A 17,612-nucleotide genomic window follows, 5' to 3' on the forward strand; every position below is an offset into this window, starting at 1 on the left:
TATTACTTCAGAGAATTTTGCATACTTATTTGGAGGAAGGTGGTCTTTCTCTTAGGTGGGTGTTTATAACTATGTTGGCCATAGGTGAACAGGAGGAAAGACCTTAAGTCATATTCTGTATTCCTTTAAATCTCCATTGATAGAATAACTTAGGGTCAGTGTACACTTAACTTTGTTAGAGCACTGCTGGAGAATGTTAGCTGTTAAGGCTTACTACATCATACACATCTTGGAGAAGTATAAATGCCTCTCCATTTGGCATTTTTCATGACTGCATGCCTTTATTTCCATAGAAATAGCATTCAAGTTAAATGCATAATTAGGATAACAACAGAAGTCTTTTTGTTGGAGAAATGCCTACCTGGAAATTTTCAGTGTTTTATATTTATATTGGTAGTATAGATTGAGTATTACTATTTGTTTGCATTTATTATAATTAATGGGATTGGCATCACCTTTGCTGAACTGTTGGCCTTTCCCTGGCTTATTACTGCTCATCTGTCTTCTCTTCTAGGTTTGGGTTGTTGCTGAAGCTAGCTTGTACTGTGCTGGCTTCCTTTCTTCTCTGCTGGCTGCCCTTCTTAACAGAAGGGGAGCAAGTCTGGCAGGTCCTAAGAAGACTCTTTCCAGTTGACCGTGGATTGTTTGAGGCATGTTTAAAAACTTTCCTGTTCACCTTTTCATTACTGTAGCTTTCTTGTGGCCTTTGGGGAGCTCATGTAGAAGACAAAAGGGACAGGAAGAGCTGCTTTCCCCCTGCAGTCATTCCTGGTCACTCACTCACCCTCTAGTGAGCTGGCATTTGTAGCTCCTCATAGCAGTAGGTAGTATTTTTTGCTAAAATTAGGTCTATAATGAAAGACAACATGAGATGTGGCAGCTACATAATCAGTATGTCTGTAATTTTTTTTGACTATATCAGCTTTTTAGTGTAACAGTTATTTGTTGAACTAGAAATCATGCTTCAGAAAGATCTCATAATTTCTAATGAGATACAATACCCTCATTCATAGTAATTTTTAATGAGAATCTTCCATTTAATGCCAGCCTAATCATTCATGTTAAACTTTCATTACATGAATAATTTGATCATGTAGGTTTAGTAATTAAATTAAACAAATCATTTTTCTGGAACAAAATGCCATTTAATAAAGTTAGACAGAGACAACATATTTATAGATAATTTGCTTTTGAATAACGTTTCTTTTACAAATTACCAATCATATCTATGTAATTTTTTTAGCTTAAAAATTTTTTTTTTTAAATTTTGAGAGCATGTAAGAGAGAGAGGAGATAGAGAATTGGTATGACAGGGCCTCAGCCACTGCAAACTCCAGATGCTTGTGCCACTTACTAGGCATGTGCAACTGTGCTTGCCTCACCTTTGTGCATCTGGCTAATGTGGGATCTGGAGAGTCAAACATTGGTCTTTAGGCTTTGCAGGCAAGCACCTTAACCACTAAGCTATCTCTCCAGCCCATATCTTTGTAATAATTTTTGAATGTATGATCCTATAGAATATCTTTCAGTGGATTTATGAGAGGATGGAGCAAGCATTATGAAAGAAACTTAAGTGAGGAGTGAATTTTTATGAAGGCAGAGGAACACATGACTCAGTGGGGATGACAGATGCAGAAACTGGTGACTATCGTCACTTCTAGGTGCCAGACTGCTCCTTGTGATTTCATGCGATCCTTTCAGCAGCTCTGAGATGGCTGTTAGGCCCCACTTTCCAGACAGAAAACTGAGGTCAGAGATTTATATGACTATTAAATAGCAGAGTTGTGAATGTTTGACAGCTGTGCTCCAGTCTTCTTATATAGCTTCTAATGTTAGCACCTAAGTAAAGAAAACTGGGTTTTCTATGAAAGCTACTTGGTGATTTGCTGTATCTGCCACTTCAGAAATAATGTCTCTCATAATTATGAAGATGGGCATGGTTGATAGTGCTTTGTTTCCCTTTCATTGTTCACCTCACAAGCTGAGAGCTTTTCTTTGATGCAGCACAGGAAAGTGGGATGGTGCAGTTGTCAGAGATGTTACTTTCCCGATGTCATGCCCACACATCTGTGTGCTATGCAGCTGTGTAAAGAATGGAAGAACAGTAATTACAGATTAAATTTTAAAAATGATCTTTGCACAGTAGTAGTTTTTAAATTCTTGATTTATTAGCAGTTAGATACTGTCATTGTTAGTAGATTAGTTGAAATAAATTAAAATTTTTAATAAAATGAGTCAAGTTAATATGAGTTTTACAAATTTGTGATAAAAGGATTTCTTGGAAAACTTCCCAAAGGAATATTTTCAGTATTTATGGATAGTGTACTATTCTTTGAAAAATAGTAAGTATTTCATTGGTATATCTTTATTATGGTTGACTAATGATTTAGTTAAACTTCCATTGAAAAGAGGAAAAAATGCTTGAGATTACAGGTGTTTGTTTTTATTGCTTGAAGAGTTGAATATAGGGCTGGGGAGACTGCTCAAGCACAAGGTCCTGAGACCACCAGAGTTCAAATCTCTAGGACCCATATAAACAGCTGGGCATAAGCATGCATTCTGGTAATCCCAGTTCTGCAAGGAAACAGAGAACCAGAAATTGTTGCAATATATGCGGAAAATTAACAATAAATGGCAAGCTTCAGAATCAGTAAGACTGCCTGAAATAAGAATTGGTAGACGAGGGATTATGAGTTTGCTCTAGTCACTACAGGCTAGTGTACCTTGCTGCAAGCAAGTGCATGGGGTACCTCAAGGCATGAACACATGCATATACCACACCTACCACACACACACACACACACACACACACACACACATGCCCAAAATGAAAAGTTTAATCTATTTGGTTATAAATGTGAATGAAAGTTTAGAGATTATGGGTTGTATTTCATAGGTTTAATACTTCTTTCAATTACAACAAAATGTAAAACTAACAAATCTTTTTTTTTTAAGGATAAAGTAGCCAATATATGGTGCAGTGTCAATATTTTTCTAAAGATTAAGGACATTTTGTCACATCACATCCAGGTAGCAATCAGGTAATAAACAGAGTTTATGTGTAGTATTTTACAAGCTATTCTCTAAAATACAGTAATATTTCATTTATCTGAAATGTTGTTCTGTAGTGACTTTCCCACTTAAAATTGTCTGTCTATATAGTAATAGGTTTTCTCTCTCTCTTTCACCTTCTACTTATTTCAAATAATTATGTGTGTATGTATGTAGTTGTGGAGGTTGTTGGGCAAGCAAGCCATAATCTACAAGGCAGGCAAGAGGAATGAAAACTTTCTGGGAACTAAGTATGACTGTGCCAAGCTGGTGTTAGGGAAGGCTTGAGCTCTCTTCAGAGCTGTTTCAGTCAGGTACTTAGGTCAAACTCCCCTATGATTGACTTAAATGAACCAAATAAGACAGTGTTGGAGTAACTAGATGGGTGTTGCCCTTCTTTTGTGTGCCAGCTGTCAGAATATCCCTGTAACCTATCTTGGCAGTGAGTACACAGGAAAGGAAGTTTGGAAACTAGTTGATAAGAACCACCACAAGTGAGAGAATCTGGTCCTATTTTCAGGTCTCAAGATCTGCTTGTCATAGATGCTAAGTGGCTCTGGTGCTTCTCTTGTTGTGTCTGTATTGGAGTTCTGTCTCTTCCCCATTCATCAGCCATCACTAAGGGAAGCTACAATAACTCTTATTCCTGTTACACTTTGTTCTGATTCTCCATGGGCTTGAAAATCGTATTTCACTTTTGTGAAATGAGGGCCAAAGGGAGTCTTTGAGTAAATTTATGAATGTGTTAAAAATACAGTATTACCTCCCTCTATCTGATTGTTTTCTTATTCTGAATGCCTGGTAATTGACCTCTATGTCTTTTGTGAATGTAATATTAAATACTAGGATAACAATATTTAGTATTATATTTGTTTTTTTTTGTTTTAATCACATATAGTTTGTGCATTTCAATGTATAGATTTTATTTAAATGTTACAGTTCTAACTAATTTGAAATCAACTTTGATAATGTGATTCTTATATTTTTAAAAATATTTGTTTTAGATAGATATCTGCTTCTCAAAGAAAAATTTTTATTACTTTTTAGCTTTTGTTTTACATTTTTGAGCTTGCTTCCTGCATGTATAAAGTTAACACTTCAGCCCTCTCCCAAAGGATTCAGATATACTCTGGTAAGTTTCTCATTTTACTTTAGATATTTAATTATTGCTTTAACTAATATTTAAAAAAATATTGGAAGTAATTTTCTTGTCTTGAACGAGATTGATTGGGTTGGAAGATAAGACATTCATTTATTTGGCAAACATTTAAGACTATTTCCCATACTGGATGCTGTGTTGGGCACTAGGCTCCTTAGTTTTTGTTTTTTATTGGTTAATGAGGGTACACAAAGAAGAAAATAGTAGTGATAAACATGTACTAAAGTAATCATGCTGTCAAGCAGCTGGTGCTAAGTTCTGTCAGGCACAAATCAAGTCCTGTGATGATGTGGGAAAGGGAGATATGATCTTGGAGGAAGAGTTTAGGCAGCTGTTTAAAGCAATTTGGATTTAGGCCAGATTTTGAAAGCTGGGCCAGATCTGTATAGCAGAAAAGATACTCAATAGAGGAGCATTCTGAGATGGATTATTAAACAATAAAATTTGTGTGGTGTGTATGTGCATGTGGGTAGGAAAAGAAACAGGTTGTCAAAAACAATGGCCAAATTGTAGAAGACTAAATGAAAGTACAGATTTTAGGAACAAGATAGAACAAATCTTCTAAATGATTTGTGTCAATTTAAGGACAGTGCATAATTTCTGACAGCTTAGTTTTTCTCAGTGAACTCACATATCAAAAATTTTGTTCCTGTGTGTGTCTTGGTCTGTAAAATGACTTTAAAAGTATCTTAAGTTTTGAGAACATTCAATTGGTGAAAAAAAGCAAATACCAGTGGACTTAATTAGATGTTAGATGTTCACGCTTCTGTTCTGGGACTGCCAATTATGTACATTTGCATTCTCAAAACAAGTTAGAGCAGAGTCAAGAGTGAAATGCTGTATTTCAGTGTCACAGTACCAAAGAGTGTATTTCAGTTGTTTTTTTTTTTTTTCCCCCACGCTAGGGATTGAACCTAGTGCTATGCACTTAGTAGACAGACACTCTACAGACTAGCTTTATGTTATTGATGCCTTTTTGTCCAAATTTATTTTTAAATATTTATTTGAGAGAGAGGAAGATAAGTAGAATTGGCATACCAGGGCCTCCAACTACTGTAAACAAACTCAGATGCATATGCCACCTTGTGCATAAGGTTTATGTGGGTACTGGGGAATCAAACCTGGGTCCTTTGGCTTTGCAGTCAAGTGCCTTAAATTATAAGCATGTCTCTAGCCCTTAATTGATTCATTTTGTTGTTTCAGTCTGTGAATAAACTCTTAGCACACTAAGTCATCTGTTAATAGTCTATAGGATGATCTCCTTAATGGGTCTAACTTGAAATGCTTCAAATTTGTGTAAGGTTGTCTTTCTAGAAAATAGCATGCTAAGGAAATGTATATGTCAGATATAATGGAATAGGACTTTAAAGTGTAAATAACAATGTTAGAAATATAAATGTATAATTAAGGTTATAAGTAATATGAATCAGTATATCTAAGCAGCAAAATGATTTATATTTATTCCAGTAATACTGTGTTTCCTCTAATGTGCCAGTTCTTTTTCTGGGTAGTGATATATAAATGATTGACAGATAACATTCCTACTTCTTGCTTGGGTCCTTTCACAGTAGTGGCAGGAGATGGACAAGAAATAAAACAAGGGGGAGGGAGGGGGGGTCCCCCGATCAGCATGTGGCTCCTGGCGTTGTGTCTGGTGGGGCTGGCTGGGGCTCAACGGGGAGGAGGGGGTCCCGGCGGCGGCGGCGGCGGTGCCCCGGGCGGCCCGGGCCTGGGCCTCGGCAGCCTCGGGGAAGAGCGCTTCCCGGTGGTGAACACCGCCTACGGGCGAGTGCGCGGCGTGCGGCGCGAGCTCAACAACGAGATCCTGGGCCCCGTCGTGCAGTTCTTGGGCGTGCCCTACGCCACGCCGCCCCTGGGCGCCCGTCGCTTCCAGCCGCCGGAGGCCCCCGCCTCGTGGCCCGGCGTGCGCAACGCCACCGCGCTGCCGCCCGCCTGCCCGCAGAACCTGCACGGGGCCCTGCCGGCCATCATGCTGCCCGTGTGGTTCACCGACAACTTGGAGGCAGCCGCCACCTACGTGCAGAACCAGAGCGAGGACTGCCTGTACCTCAACCTCTACGTGCCCACCGAGGACGGTCCGCTCACAAAAAAAACGTGACGAGGCGACGCTCAATCCGCCAGACACAGATATTCGGGACTCCGGGAAGAAACCCGTCATGCTGTTTCTACATGGCGGCTCCTACATGGAGGGCACCGGGAACATGTTCAACGGCTCAGTCCTGGCTGCCTATGGCAACGTCATCGTAGCCACGCTCAACTACCGTCTTGGGGTACTCGGTTTTCTCAGCACTGGTGACCAGGCTGCAAAAGGCAACTACGGGCTCCTGGACCAGATCCAGGCCCTGCGATGGCTCAGTGAAAACATCGCCCACTTTGGAGGCGATCCTGAGCGCATCACCATCTTTGGGTCTGGGGCAGGGGCCTCCTGTGTCAACCTGCTGATTCTCTCCCACCATTCAGAAGGGCTGTTCCAGAAGGCCATTGCTCAAAGTGGCACCGCCATTTCCAGCTGGTCTGTCAACTACCAGCCGCTCAAGTACACGCGACTGCTGGCAGCCAAGGTGGGCTGCGACCGGGAGGACACTGCTGAGGCCGTGGAGTGTCTGCGCCGGAAGCCTTCCAGAGAGCTGGTGGACCAGGATGTGCAGCCCGCCCGCTACCATATCGCCTTTGGGCCTGTGGTGGACGGCGACGTGGTCCCTGACGATCCTGAGATCCTCATGCAGCAGGGGGAGTTCCTGAACTACGACATGCTCATCGGCGTCAACCAGGGGGAGGGCCTCAAGTTCGTGGAGGACTCTGCCGAGAGCGAGGACGGCGTGTCCGCCAGCGCCTTCGATTTCACTGTCTCCAACTTCGTCGACAACCTGTATGGCTACCCCGAGGGCAAGGACGTGCTGCGGGAGACCATCAAGTTCATGTACACCGACTGGGCGGACCGGGACAATGGCGAGATGCGGCGCAAGACTCTGCTGGCCCTCTTCACTGACCACCAGTGGGTAGCGCCGGCTGTGGCCACTGCCAAGCTGCACGCCGACTACCAGTCCCCTGTCTACTTTTATACCTTCTATCACCACTGCCAGGCTGAGGGCCGGCCAGAGTGGGCAGATGCAGCCCATGGGGACGAGCTTCCCTATGTCTTTGGTGTGCCCATGGTGGGCGCCACTGACCTCTTCCCCTGCAACTTCTCCAAGAATGACGTCATGCTCAGCGCAGTAGTCATGACCTACTGGACCAACTTCGCCAAGACTGGTGACCCCAACCAGCCTGTGCCACAGGACACCAAGTTCATCCACACCAAGCCCAACCGCTTCGAAGAGGTGGTGTGGAGCAAGTTCAGCAGCAAGGAGAAGCAGTACCTGCACATCGGCCTGAAGCCGCGCGTGCGCGACAACTACCGGGCCAACAAGGTGGCCTTCTGGCTGGAGCTCGTGCCCCACCTGCACAACCTGCACACGGAGCTCTTCACCACCACCACGCGCCTGCCTCCCTATGCCACCCACCAGTCCGTTCACCCGCCGAGTCACGGCTCCCCTGGCACACGCCGCCCACCTCTGCAGACCCCCCTGCCATCTGACTCTGACCTGGAGCTGGGTCCCAGGGCCTATGACCGCTTCCCCGGGGACTCGCGGGACTACTCCACGGAGCTCAGCGTCACGGTGGCCGTGGGAGCCTCCCTCCTCTTCCTCAACATCCTCGCCTTCGCCGCCCTCTACTACAAGCGGGACCGGAGGCAGGAACTGCGGTGCCGGAGGCTCAGCCCGCCCGGAGGCTCGGGCTCAGGTGTGCCTGGTGGAGGACCCCTGCTCCCCACTGCTGGCCGAGAGCTGCCCCCGGAGGAGGAGCTGGTGTCTCTGCAGCTGAAGCGGGGCGGTGGCGTGGGGGCGGACCCTGCTGAGGCCCTGCGCCCCGCCTGCCCACCCGACTACACCCTGGCCCTGCGCCGGGCACCGGACGATGTGCCTCTCTTGGCCCCTGGGGCCCTGACCCTGCTGCCTAGTGGCCTAGGACCCCCACCACCCCCACCGCCTCCGTCTCTTCATCCTTTCGGGCCCTTCCCGCCGCCTCCCCCCACCGCTGCCAGCCACAACAACACGCTACCCCATCCCCACTCCACCACTCGGGTATAGGGGGCAGCTTGGGGAGCCTGCCTCCCCAGCCCTCCCCAGCCCAGGCCTCTCTGAAGGCAGGGAGGAGGACTTGGCACCAGGCTTGTCTACTGTGGAGTTGTCACAGGTCATCGAGCAGCATTAAGGCGGACATGGGATTCCTCACTGGGATGCAAGCTTCTCCCATGCGGAGAGGCCCGTCCTCTTCTCTGGACCTGGGACTTTGAACACCTGGGGGGAGGTTTATGCCCTCCATTGGGACACCAGTGTACGGTGTGTGGAGATGTGGAAGTCTTTTCCCATGTGGAGGTGTGCTTTACGCATCAGGGGGTGTTTTCCCATGTGCAGGGTGAGGTTTTTTTTTGCCGCACTGGACACATGTTGACCCCCTCAAAGAATTCCTGTGGGGATTTGTACCCCAGAATCCTGTTCCCTCATGCCTCTGGCCCTCCTCCTCCTCTCCCAATCCTTGGAGACCCTGGAAGAGAAGTGTTTATATACAGTGACCCTTGGCCACCAGACAACAGAGGGTGGTACCCGAGGAGCAGCAACGACATCACAGACACCCCGATCCCACTCTCCCCGTCACCCCTACAAAGCATGTTTCCCCCCATGGCACAAGTCAGGACAAGCACGGTCTCCTAGGAAGGCCCTTGCCTTCTGCAGACAACTGATTTCCTGCCAAGGGGAAGGGAGACCTGTGCTCCCACTGCGGCCTGGAAATGTCTTTTCCCATGGTCCAGGACACATTTCACTGAATGGAGACATGTTCTTGCATGTGGATGTGTGCTTCCCAGGCAGAGGGTCCCCGTCTCCCCAGCACTTCCCTGCACCCCCCAAGCCGCAGGCCCAGCACTCAGTTCCTCCTCACGTAACAGGTGGGAATGGACTTCAGCGTGACAGAAGCTAAGGGGGTGTACAAACCGAGGGAGCTGCTGAGATGAGAGGATGGGGGCATGGCATATGCCACCCACAGAAGCCATGCATGTTTGACCAGAGCCCTCGTGGGGCCTGAGGACAGCCTTTCCCTCAGTCCTCAGAACATTGATCATCTGTGCCAAACTGGGTCGGTGGGTTGGGGGCGGGCGGAGAACTTCAAAATGTGCCAAGGATCCCCTAGTCCTAGGCCAGGTTGAGGGAAACAACAGAGGGCAGTGAAGGGGGCTCTTACCCACGCCTTGTCTCTGTGTCACGCCGCCCTCTCTGCCGCGGCTCCTCGCTCCCCCCTGGTTCCTGTGTCAAAGTTGTCCCCATCTCCGGGTCAGACCAGCTTTCTCTCTTCACCTTCTCTGACCTGCTCCCCTCCCTACCTGCTCAGGCTGATGGATGGAAAGGAGCAGAGGGGAGGGAGGGAACGAACGCGGAGAAAGGTTGCATGGGCAGTTTGAGGAGAGAATGAGGTCAGCTGCACCGAGGAGCAGATGGAGGGGGCCGTAGGGGACAGGGGCTTGGGCAGATACCAGCAGGGAGAATTTGAAAGGAAATGTGTGAGGCAGCTGCCCAGAGGTCCTTGGGTTTAGGCGCTCTGGGGAAAAGAACCATCGTAGGGGACACCAGTGGAGGTGTCGTGTGGCTCTCTGTGGGATGCTAGTGCCAAACGTGTATAGGGGTGGGGTGCTGTCTTCCACTGACGCCCAGATCCAGAATCCTGGTCTTGAGTTCCCTGGCCTTCCTCCCACTTCCACCCATGGAAATGTAGTTCTTTTCTGGCCCTTTCCCTGCCTGGTCTAGCAATTCTTGGAGCAGCCATGCCTTCCAAATGCTATCAGCCTGGGCCTTGAGCCATGTAGGCAGATATCCCCAGACCTAGGGCATGAGAGCGGGGCTGGGGGAACCCCATGATATAGCCACGGACTCCAATTCCAATACCCAGCCCCTCCAGAACAATCCCGTGACCCCACCCCAACCCTTTGCGGCTCTGTACACATTTTTAAACCTGGCAAAAGATGAGAATATTTTAAATATAAAAATTTTAAATTTTAAAAAAAAAAAAAAAAAAAAAAAAAAAAAAAAAAAAAGAAATAAAACAAACCTCAGTAAGAGTATCTGGGGGTAATGCGTACTAAAAAATGGGAGGAGAGGAACGAGGACAAAGAGCGTGCACGAGAGCACTGATGGGGTAGATTGGACAGGGTCTGTCTGTGTTGCTCAATTCCTGGACCGAGTTGATCCTTAGTTTTTTAAATTTTTTTGTTTGTTTGTTTTATTTATTTGAGAGTGACAGACACAGAGAGAAGGACAGATAGAGGGACAGAGAGAGAATGGGCGTGCCAGGGCTTCCAGCCTCTGCAAATGAACTCCAGACGCGTGCGCCCCCTTGTGCATCTGGCTAACGTGGGACCTGGGGAACCGAGCCTCGAACCGGGGTCCTTAGGCTTCACAGGCAAGCGTTTAACCGCTAAGCCATCTCTCCAGCCCTGAGAGCATTACTTTAGATTGAACTTACCTTGCCAAAGAAAAGGTATTAGGGCCAGGAAATGAATGACCAACTAGAAGAAGACAGAAAGCCTTGGCCTTAATTTGATAAAATCAAAATTTTTAAAGACAGGAACACATTTAGGTTGCTCTAAGCATACATAATAGATATGAAGTGGCTGGGTTGAAGTGAATGAAGGTGACAGTAACTGATAAAGTAGAAGAAGACAGGAGCGAAGTCTCATGGGAATTTGGATTTTATTTGATAAGTCATGAGAAGCTAGTGGGAGATTTAAACAGGGAAGTTACATGATGTGATGTAGCTGCTTGGAGAACAGACTGTAAGGAGCAAGAGCGCTCCCAGTCACATTACTGCACCAGTCCAGGTGTGGCTGAGGTCTGCAATGGGGAGCAGAGACCAATGTAGGAAGTACCATTCAATAAGGTATATTGATTGTAATTCAACCTATTGGCTTGAGTAACTAACTAGATGTATATAGATAGTTAAGAAATTTAAAATCTCAAATAGATTAATTTATAAAACCTTTACTAGATTTTATTGAAGCACATTTTTTAAAAAAACATTGCAATAGATTTTATTTTTTTGCAGTTTTAGATTTTGATCTTTTTGTACTTATACTGTTAAATTAGTTTAGCCAAGGGAGGATGAAGATATGATTAGTGTATTTCACATACTCAGTAGTTTTGTTTGTTAACTGAGTCACAGTAAAATTATAGCTTTATAATCATTGTTTTAAACTATATTTTAACATTTGGTTTTACCTTTAGTTGGTAACTACAGCAAATATTCAAAAATTTTTTAAATGTTGAGGTATAATTAAGTTGATATATTTTGCAAGTTGTTACATATTATTTTACCCCCTTTTTTTTTCTTAAAGGTTAGCTGTGCACTATCATTCTTTTTATTTTCTTTCCAAGTACATGAAAAGTCCATTCTCTTGGTGTCACTGTAAGTAGAAATCTCTAAAATATGCACTTAATTTATTATGTATAAGTGAATTTACGACTTATAGGTAAATCCTAATTTAAATGCAAAATAAAGCACATTTTGGCATATTTATATTTTTATCAGAGTGATGATGCATTAACTTCTTTAAAAAATGTTTTAAACCAAAACAGTTGCTAGAATATACTTCACATGTCTTCCTATTTCTTTGTATCTTCTCTGTGCAGATACACATTTTCCAACAAGAATTTCTCACATTTGAGCCTGTTCTTTACCTCTAGTTTCATCATCTCATTGACTTCATCATCTCATTGACTTCCACATCTGTTTGAAACCTTCTCTATTTACTGCCATGGGGCCTTTCATATGTTGCCTCCTTTGTCCTATCTCCCCCACTTTGTAACCTGAAGGTGAAGATTTTTAGACCCTGTTGTCAATCCTTATCAGACCACCTTGTTTAGGAGCATTAAAAATTTTTCTGCCCTTTTTTCTTTCCGAGGTAGGGTCTCACTCTGGCCCAGGCTGACCTGGAATTCACTATGTAGTCTCAGGGTGGCCTCTAACACAAAATGGCAATCCTCCTACCTCTGCCTCATAAGGGTTGGGATTAAAGACATGCACCACAATGCCAGGCCCTTAAAATTTTCTGCCTTTTACAGAAAGTACTGGTGAAATTTGGGGATATATTATCCTAATAATAAAACAGTATTTGCCTAAGACACTTTGGAATACTTAAATTCTCTCCTAAGTCAGTCCATAAGCTGCTACCATAAATCCCACCATGTGCTCGTGAGGCTGTCGTAGAAGACCTGTATGGGTGGTGAGGAGTGGAAGGGAGCATTATGTGTAGGTGGAGTTTCACCTTGTGCTCGTAAGGCTGACTTAGAAGACCTGAACTGAATGGTGGTGAGGAGTGGAAGGGAGCACTACCTGTAGATGGAGTTTCACCCTGTTCTTGTGAGGCTGATGTAAAAGACTTGAACTGAGTGGTGGTGAGGAGTAGAAGGAAGCACTGCCTGTAGGTGGAGTTTCACCTTGTGCTTGTGAGGCTGATGTAGAAGACCTGAACCGAGTGGTGGTGAGGAGTGGAAGGGAGCACTGCCTGTAGATAGAGCTTTACCATGTGCTCATGAGGCTGATATAGAAGACCAGTGCAGAATGTGAGTTAAACATCTGAGCTGACTATAGCAGGTATCCTTCCTGTGAACACTACAGACTCTTATCCCTGCAGATTGGGAGGACATGTCATGCTTGAAGCCTAAATCTTAGTTGGATTTTACCACTTACTTCCAAGGTATGAGGGATCTGAATACTGTAGGACCGTGTAGGTGATACTAGAACCTTTAGCTTTTTTTTTTTTTTTTTTTTTTTCATCCAGGTATGGATAGCTCAAACCGATGAAGGGGAAGAATGAGAGACAAGTAGGTGTAGGGAATTTTGTTGCTCAAGTATGAATTTTAATGTACTTTGAAGTTAAGGTAGGGTTATATTTATCGTTCAATTATTTTAAAAATATTTTATATTTATTTATTTATTTGACATAGAGAGAGAGAATGAGAATGGGCACACCAGGGCCTCTAACCACTGCAAATGAACTCCAGATGCATGTGCCACCTTGTGCATCTGGCTAACATGGGTCCTGGGTAATAGAACCTTGGTCTTTTGGCTTTACAGGCAAATGCCTTAACTGCTAAGCCAGTCCTTTCAATTATTTTTACAGCAATGTCTATGTGTAATAGATGTTTGTTTATTTTGTTTTATGAGAGAGAGAGAGAGAAAATTAGCACACCAGGGCCTTCTGCCACTGCAATTGAACTCTAGATACATGCACCACCTTGTGCGCATGGGTCATCTTTCACACTTGGGGCATTTGCATCTGGCTTATGTGGGACCTGGACAGTTAAACATAACCCCTAAGCCATCTCTCCAGCCCTATAATGGACTTTTGATCACTGGCTTTGATAACTATATTTTGAATGAATAAATGGGAAAGAATTACGAACCAGAAAACCTACTACATTCTTGCTGATGAATCCATTTTGATTGATTTAAAATTCATTGAAGAAGGCTTATAAATCTTGTATGTTAGTTGATGTGGAAAAAAGCCATCCTTTTAAGAAAGCAGAGAATGCTTAAACCTTATGGAACATTTTTCTTTTTCTTTTGAGGTAGGGTTTCACTCTAGCCCAGGCTGACCTGGAATTTACTATGTAGTCTCAGGCTGGCCTTGAAATCAAAGCCGTTCCCCTACCTCTGCCTCCTGAGTGCTGTAAGTAAAGGTATATACCACCACACATAGCTTCCTATGGAACATTTTTAAAGTAAGTACTAAAATAATGGCAGTTGGGCTGGAGGGATGGCTTAGTGTTTAAGGCACTTGCCTGCAAAGCCAAAGGACCCAGGCTCAATTCCCCAGGATCCATGTAAGCCAGATGCACAAGGGGCGCACACATCTGGAGTTCATTTGCAGCAGCTGAAGGCCCTGGTACACCCATTCTCTTTCTTTCCCTGCCTATTTCTCTCAAGTAACTAAAGAAAACTATAAAATAATGGGAGTAGTAGCAACAATTATTCAATAGCCATCAATATTAGAAAAGAAAAAAGCCAGGCATGGTGGTACACACCTTTAATCCCAGCATCTGGTAGGTGGAGGTAGGAGGATCGCTGTGAGTTCAAGGCCACCCTGAGACTACACAGTGGATTTCAGGTCAGCCTGGGCTAGAATGAAACTGTACCTCAACAAAACAAAATGAAAAGAAAATACTAGTTGATACTTGCAGAGTGTTCTATCAGCTGTTTACAATAAAAGTATTTCCAGATACGTATGACAAAACAGGTCACACAATATGCACCAGAGATAAGCCTAGCTTTGCACATGTATGCAGTTGAATTCAGAAGGTATTGGACCAGGGACTAGGGCTGATGCCCCTAAACAGATGTTGTGGGTAATCTAGTAGCCCCACTGATTGACACTGTATTTTCAGTTCCTCTGCTATCTCCCTTTCCTTGTAACTCCTCATGCTTAGTTTTCACCTCTTCTTTTAGTCCACTGTTACCGTGGGTTTCTGTTTATAATTCATTCTATTATTCTTTCTTCATTGACATGATAATCTCATCTGTCAGAACTCCAGCTTGTGACTAGCTGAGTAATACTAACATGGAGGAAGTTTGAAAACAACTGCCCTGGGAATTCATCTTCTATTTCCCCACTAAGATGTGCTGTACACAAGTCTCTTTTCTGAAGATTCAGGTCAACCTTATGTGATCTTTCTCTCGGTACTGTTAACGTGCTATAAGCTTTGCTGGTGGTACAATGAAACAGCGGTATTCTGTTCTGCCCAGTTACCACCTGTTTAGTTTGGACTGTTATAAAAACCAGTCTATATGGAGAATTGGCTTTTTTCTTTCAAGCTAACTTTGAAAATTATATTGAATGTGTTTATGTGTTTTATAAGTTGTAATTGAAATTATATTATACATATTAAAATACTTTTTCTTTGTCATTTTAGACCAGTTTGCTTAGTTTTAAATGAAATTCCTTTTATGTCAACTTGGTTTTTACTTGTGTCAACATTTAGGTGAGTCAAACCAATTTCCATATATTTTCACTATAATTCTTACATATTCACTTAAATTTTTTTACAAAGTATTAGCATTTGACTTGATGCCCCCCCATCTTTCATTACAGTATGTTACCTCTTCTGTTAAAAGATGGGCTCCTAATGCCCTCAGTTGTGACAGTGATGTCATTTTTTACGGCTTGTGCAACTTTTTTTCCAATACTTGAAAAGATTTCTGAAGAAGAACTGCAGTTGAAATCCTTCTCCATTTCTGTTAGGAAATACCTGCCATGGTTTACATTTCTCCCCAGAATTATACAATATTTGGTAAGTTGTTAGGTCTTAGGGAGTATATTTTTCCAGCATGTCACTAGTTTTTCAAATTATTTAATTTTTTTTTGTTTTCACTTTTTTCTTTTCTTTCTGTAAGGCTTCTCTTTCTGGTTGACATACATCTTGTCCTCACATGGCCTCTACCTTATGTACACAGGAATAATCTGTGGGATTTGTCTTCATTAGGAAGTATGGCCTCATTCTTACTTCATTGCATCATAACTGCCTTTCTAAAAGCTGTATGTCCAAATGTTGGGGGTTTTAGTCTTCAACATGTAAATTAAAAAAAAATTATTTAAGAGAGAGAGAGAGAGAGAGTGAGAATGGTTGTGCCAGGCCTCTAGTCACTGCTAACAAACTCCAGATACATGCACCATCATGTACATCTGGCTTACATGGGACCTGGAAAATGAGCCAGGGTCCTTAGGCTTTGCAGGCATGCACCTTATCAGCTAAACCATCTTTCCAGTCCCAACATGTAGGTTTTGAAGGGGGACACAGTTCAGTCTATAACATGGAATCATTGAAATGCAGTCTCTTGACTGGTTTCTTTTATAGCATCATTTTATTTTTTTGGTTTTTCAAGGTAGGGTCTCACTCTAGCCCAAGATGACCTGGAATTCACTCTGGTCTCAAGCTGAACTCATAGTAATCCTCCTACCTCTGCCTTCCCAGTGCTGGGATTAAAGGCATGCACTACTATACCCAGCTTCATGGCATAGTTTTTGAGGTTCATCCATGTTGTAGTAGTATATGTCGATATTTTTTTTTTATTACTAAAATCCATTATGTGGATTACCACATTTCATTTATCCATCAATCATTGGGCATTAGGTTGGGTTTGGCTAGTATGAACAATGCTGTTAGGAGCATCTGGGAAAGCCTTTGGAGAGCTTTTAATAATAGGTATTAGTATTTAGAGCTACCCTTAAATTCTGATTTCATTTGTCTGGGGTATGGTATGTGCATCAAGACTCAAAAATCTCTTGGGTGATCCTAGTATGAAGGCAAGGTTGACAACTACCTATAGAACAGATTGGACTTCCCCCACCAAAAGACACACTTATCCTCAGTTCTACTCACATAATAACTACAAATTAATATTACCAGTACCTTTAACTTTACCTTCTATGCTATTCCGTAATAACTCTTATCTTTTTTAGTATCTTTCTTCAGTAGTCTCTATGGTCCTTCTGACACTGATGACTGTCACATTGGATCCTCCGAAGAAATTACCAGACTTATTTCCTGTGTTGGTGTGTTTTGTATCCTGTATGAACTTCCTGTTTTTTTGGGTATACTTCAACATTATAATCATATGGGATTCAAAAATTGGAAGAAATGGGAAGAAAATCAACTAGCTGTATTACCAAACAAAAGGGATCTTTTTGTTACATATAAATGAAATTTTCATTTTGAGAATTGTGGAATTACAGGAAATGATGAAAAGGCATTGTTATTTACACACAATAAATGTATATGGCTATCAAAGACTAATGGAGGTTTTATTTTCTTTGTATTGCTTGGCCAAAGCAGAGCCTATGTAAGTGGTAAAATAAGTGTCTCATGTCTCAGTTCCTACTTAGGAAAGGTATTCTATAAAGTTGTCAGGAGCTAGCAACTGCAGCTGGGAATCTCAATGCCTGCTTGGGAAAGGCTTCCACCAGATCCTCTAGGCCTTGCCTCAACAGTATCAGCAGATCTTTTTGGAACAGGGTCCCATATGCAAAAAAGAAAAGAAAAACACCCAGAAGGGGTGCATGCAGATAGCAAGGGCAACCCAGCGGTAGGTAGCCTCTAGGAGAGTTCTCTAAACAGATCTCACCCCCAAGTTCCAGTCACCACTACAGCCCACAGGAAGGATCCAAAGTGGAATCCACCCTTAGACACCTGGCAGTTGGGCACTGAAGCTCAGGTGGGTTTCCTACCACCCACCCACCCCCTGTGCATACTGGGTCCTAAAAGAGCTGGCAGCCGTAACCTGCCACTCTAGAGCA

At 43.5% G+C, this 17,612-nt stretch overlaps 3 protein-coding genes across 9 annotated transcripts in view; 2 read left to right on the top strand and 1 right to left on the bottom strand.

Annotated features, from left to right (window-relative positions):
- Positions 1-17,612, top strand: part of Alg6 (ALG6 alpha-1,3-glucosyltransferase) — a 64,501-nt gene that overhangs the window by 44,014 nt on the left and 2,875 nt on the right. Inside the window, exons 9-15 of one of the 2 annotated variants that reach the window (XM_045151153.1) lie at positions 515-650; positions 2,956-3,041; positions 4,099-4,183; positions 11,655-11,725; positions 15,232-15,300; positions 15,411-15,609; positions 16,779-16,910. In XM_045151153.1, the coding sequence (XP_045007088.1) occupies positions 515-650; positions 2,956-3,041; positions 4,099-4,183; positions 11,655-11,725; positions 15,232-15,300; positions 15,411-15,609; positions 16,779-16,910 (778 nt within the window). Of the gene's footprint in view, positions 1-514; positions 651-2,955; positions 3,042-4,098; positions 4,184-11,654; positions 11,726-15,231; positions 15,301-15,410; positions 15,610-16,778; positions 17,107-17,612 lie in introns of those variants that run through there. The other variant, XM_045151152.1, reaches the window with a different exon arrangement.
- Positions 1,365-17,612, bottom strand: part of LOC101601253 (integrin subunit beta 3 binding protein) — a 108,873-nt gene continuing 92,625 nt past the window's right edge. For 3 of the 6 annotated variants that reach the window (XM_045151155.1, XM_045151158.1, XM_045151160.1), the window contains one exon: positions 1,365-2,082. Coding sequence is in view for 2 of the 6 variants with exons in the window: in XM_045151160.1 (XP_045007095.1) it covers positions 2,075-2,082 (8 nt within the window). In the remaining 4 variants the exon portion in view is untranslated. The remainder of the gene's footprint in view (positions 2,083-17,612) is intronic. The other 3 variants (XM_045151156.1, XM_045151159.1, XM_045151161.1) reach the window with 2 other exon arrangements.
- LOC123460912 (neuroligin-2-like) lies at positions 5,838-8,761 on the top strand. Its single transcript, XM_045151149.1, is given in 2 exon segments — positions 5,838-6,317; positions 6,319-8,761. Coding segments are annotated over 2 exon segments (2,520 nt in total). The 5' UTR covers positions 5,838-5,840; the 3' UTR covers positions 8,362-8,761.

Source organism: Jaculus jaculus, chromosome 5 (assembly GCF_020740685.1).
Source record: "Jaculus jaculus isolate mJacJac1 chromosome 5, mJacJac1.mat.Y.cur, whole genome shotgun sequence".
Taxonomy (NCBI): Eukaryota; Metazoa; Chordata; class Mammalia; order Rodentia; family Dipodidae; genus Jaculus; species Jaculus jaculus.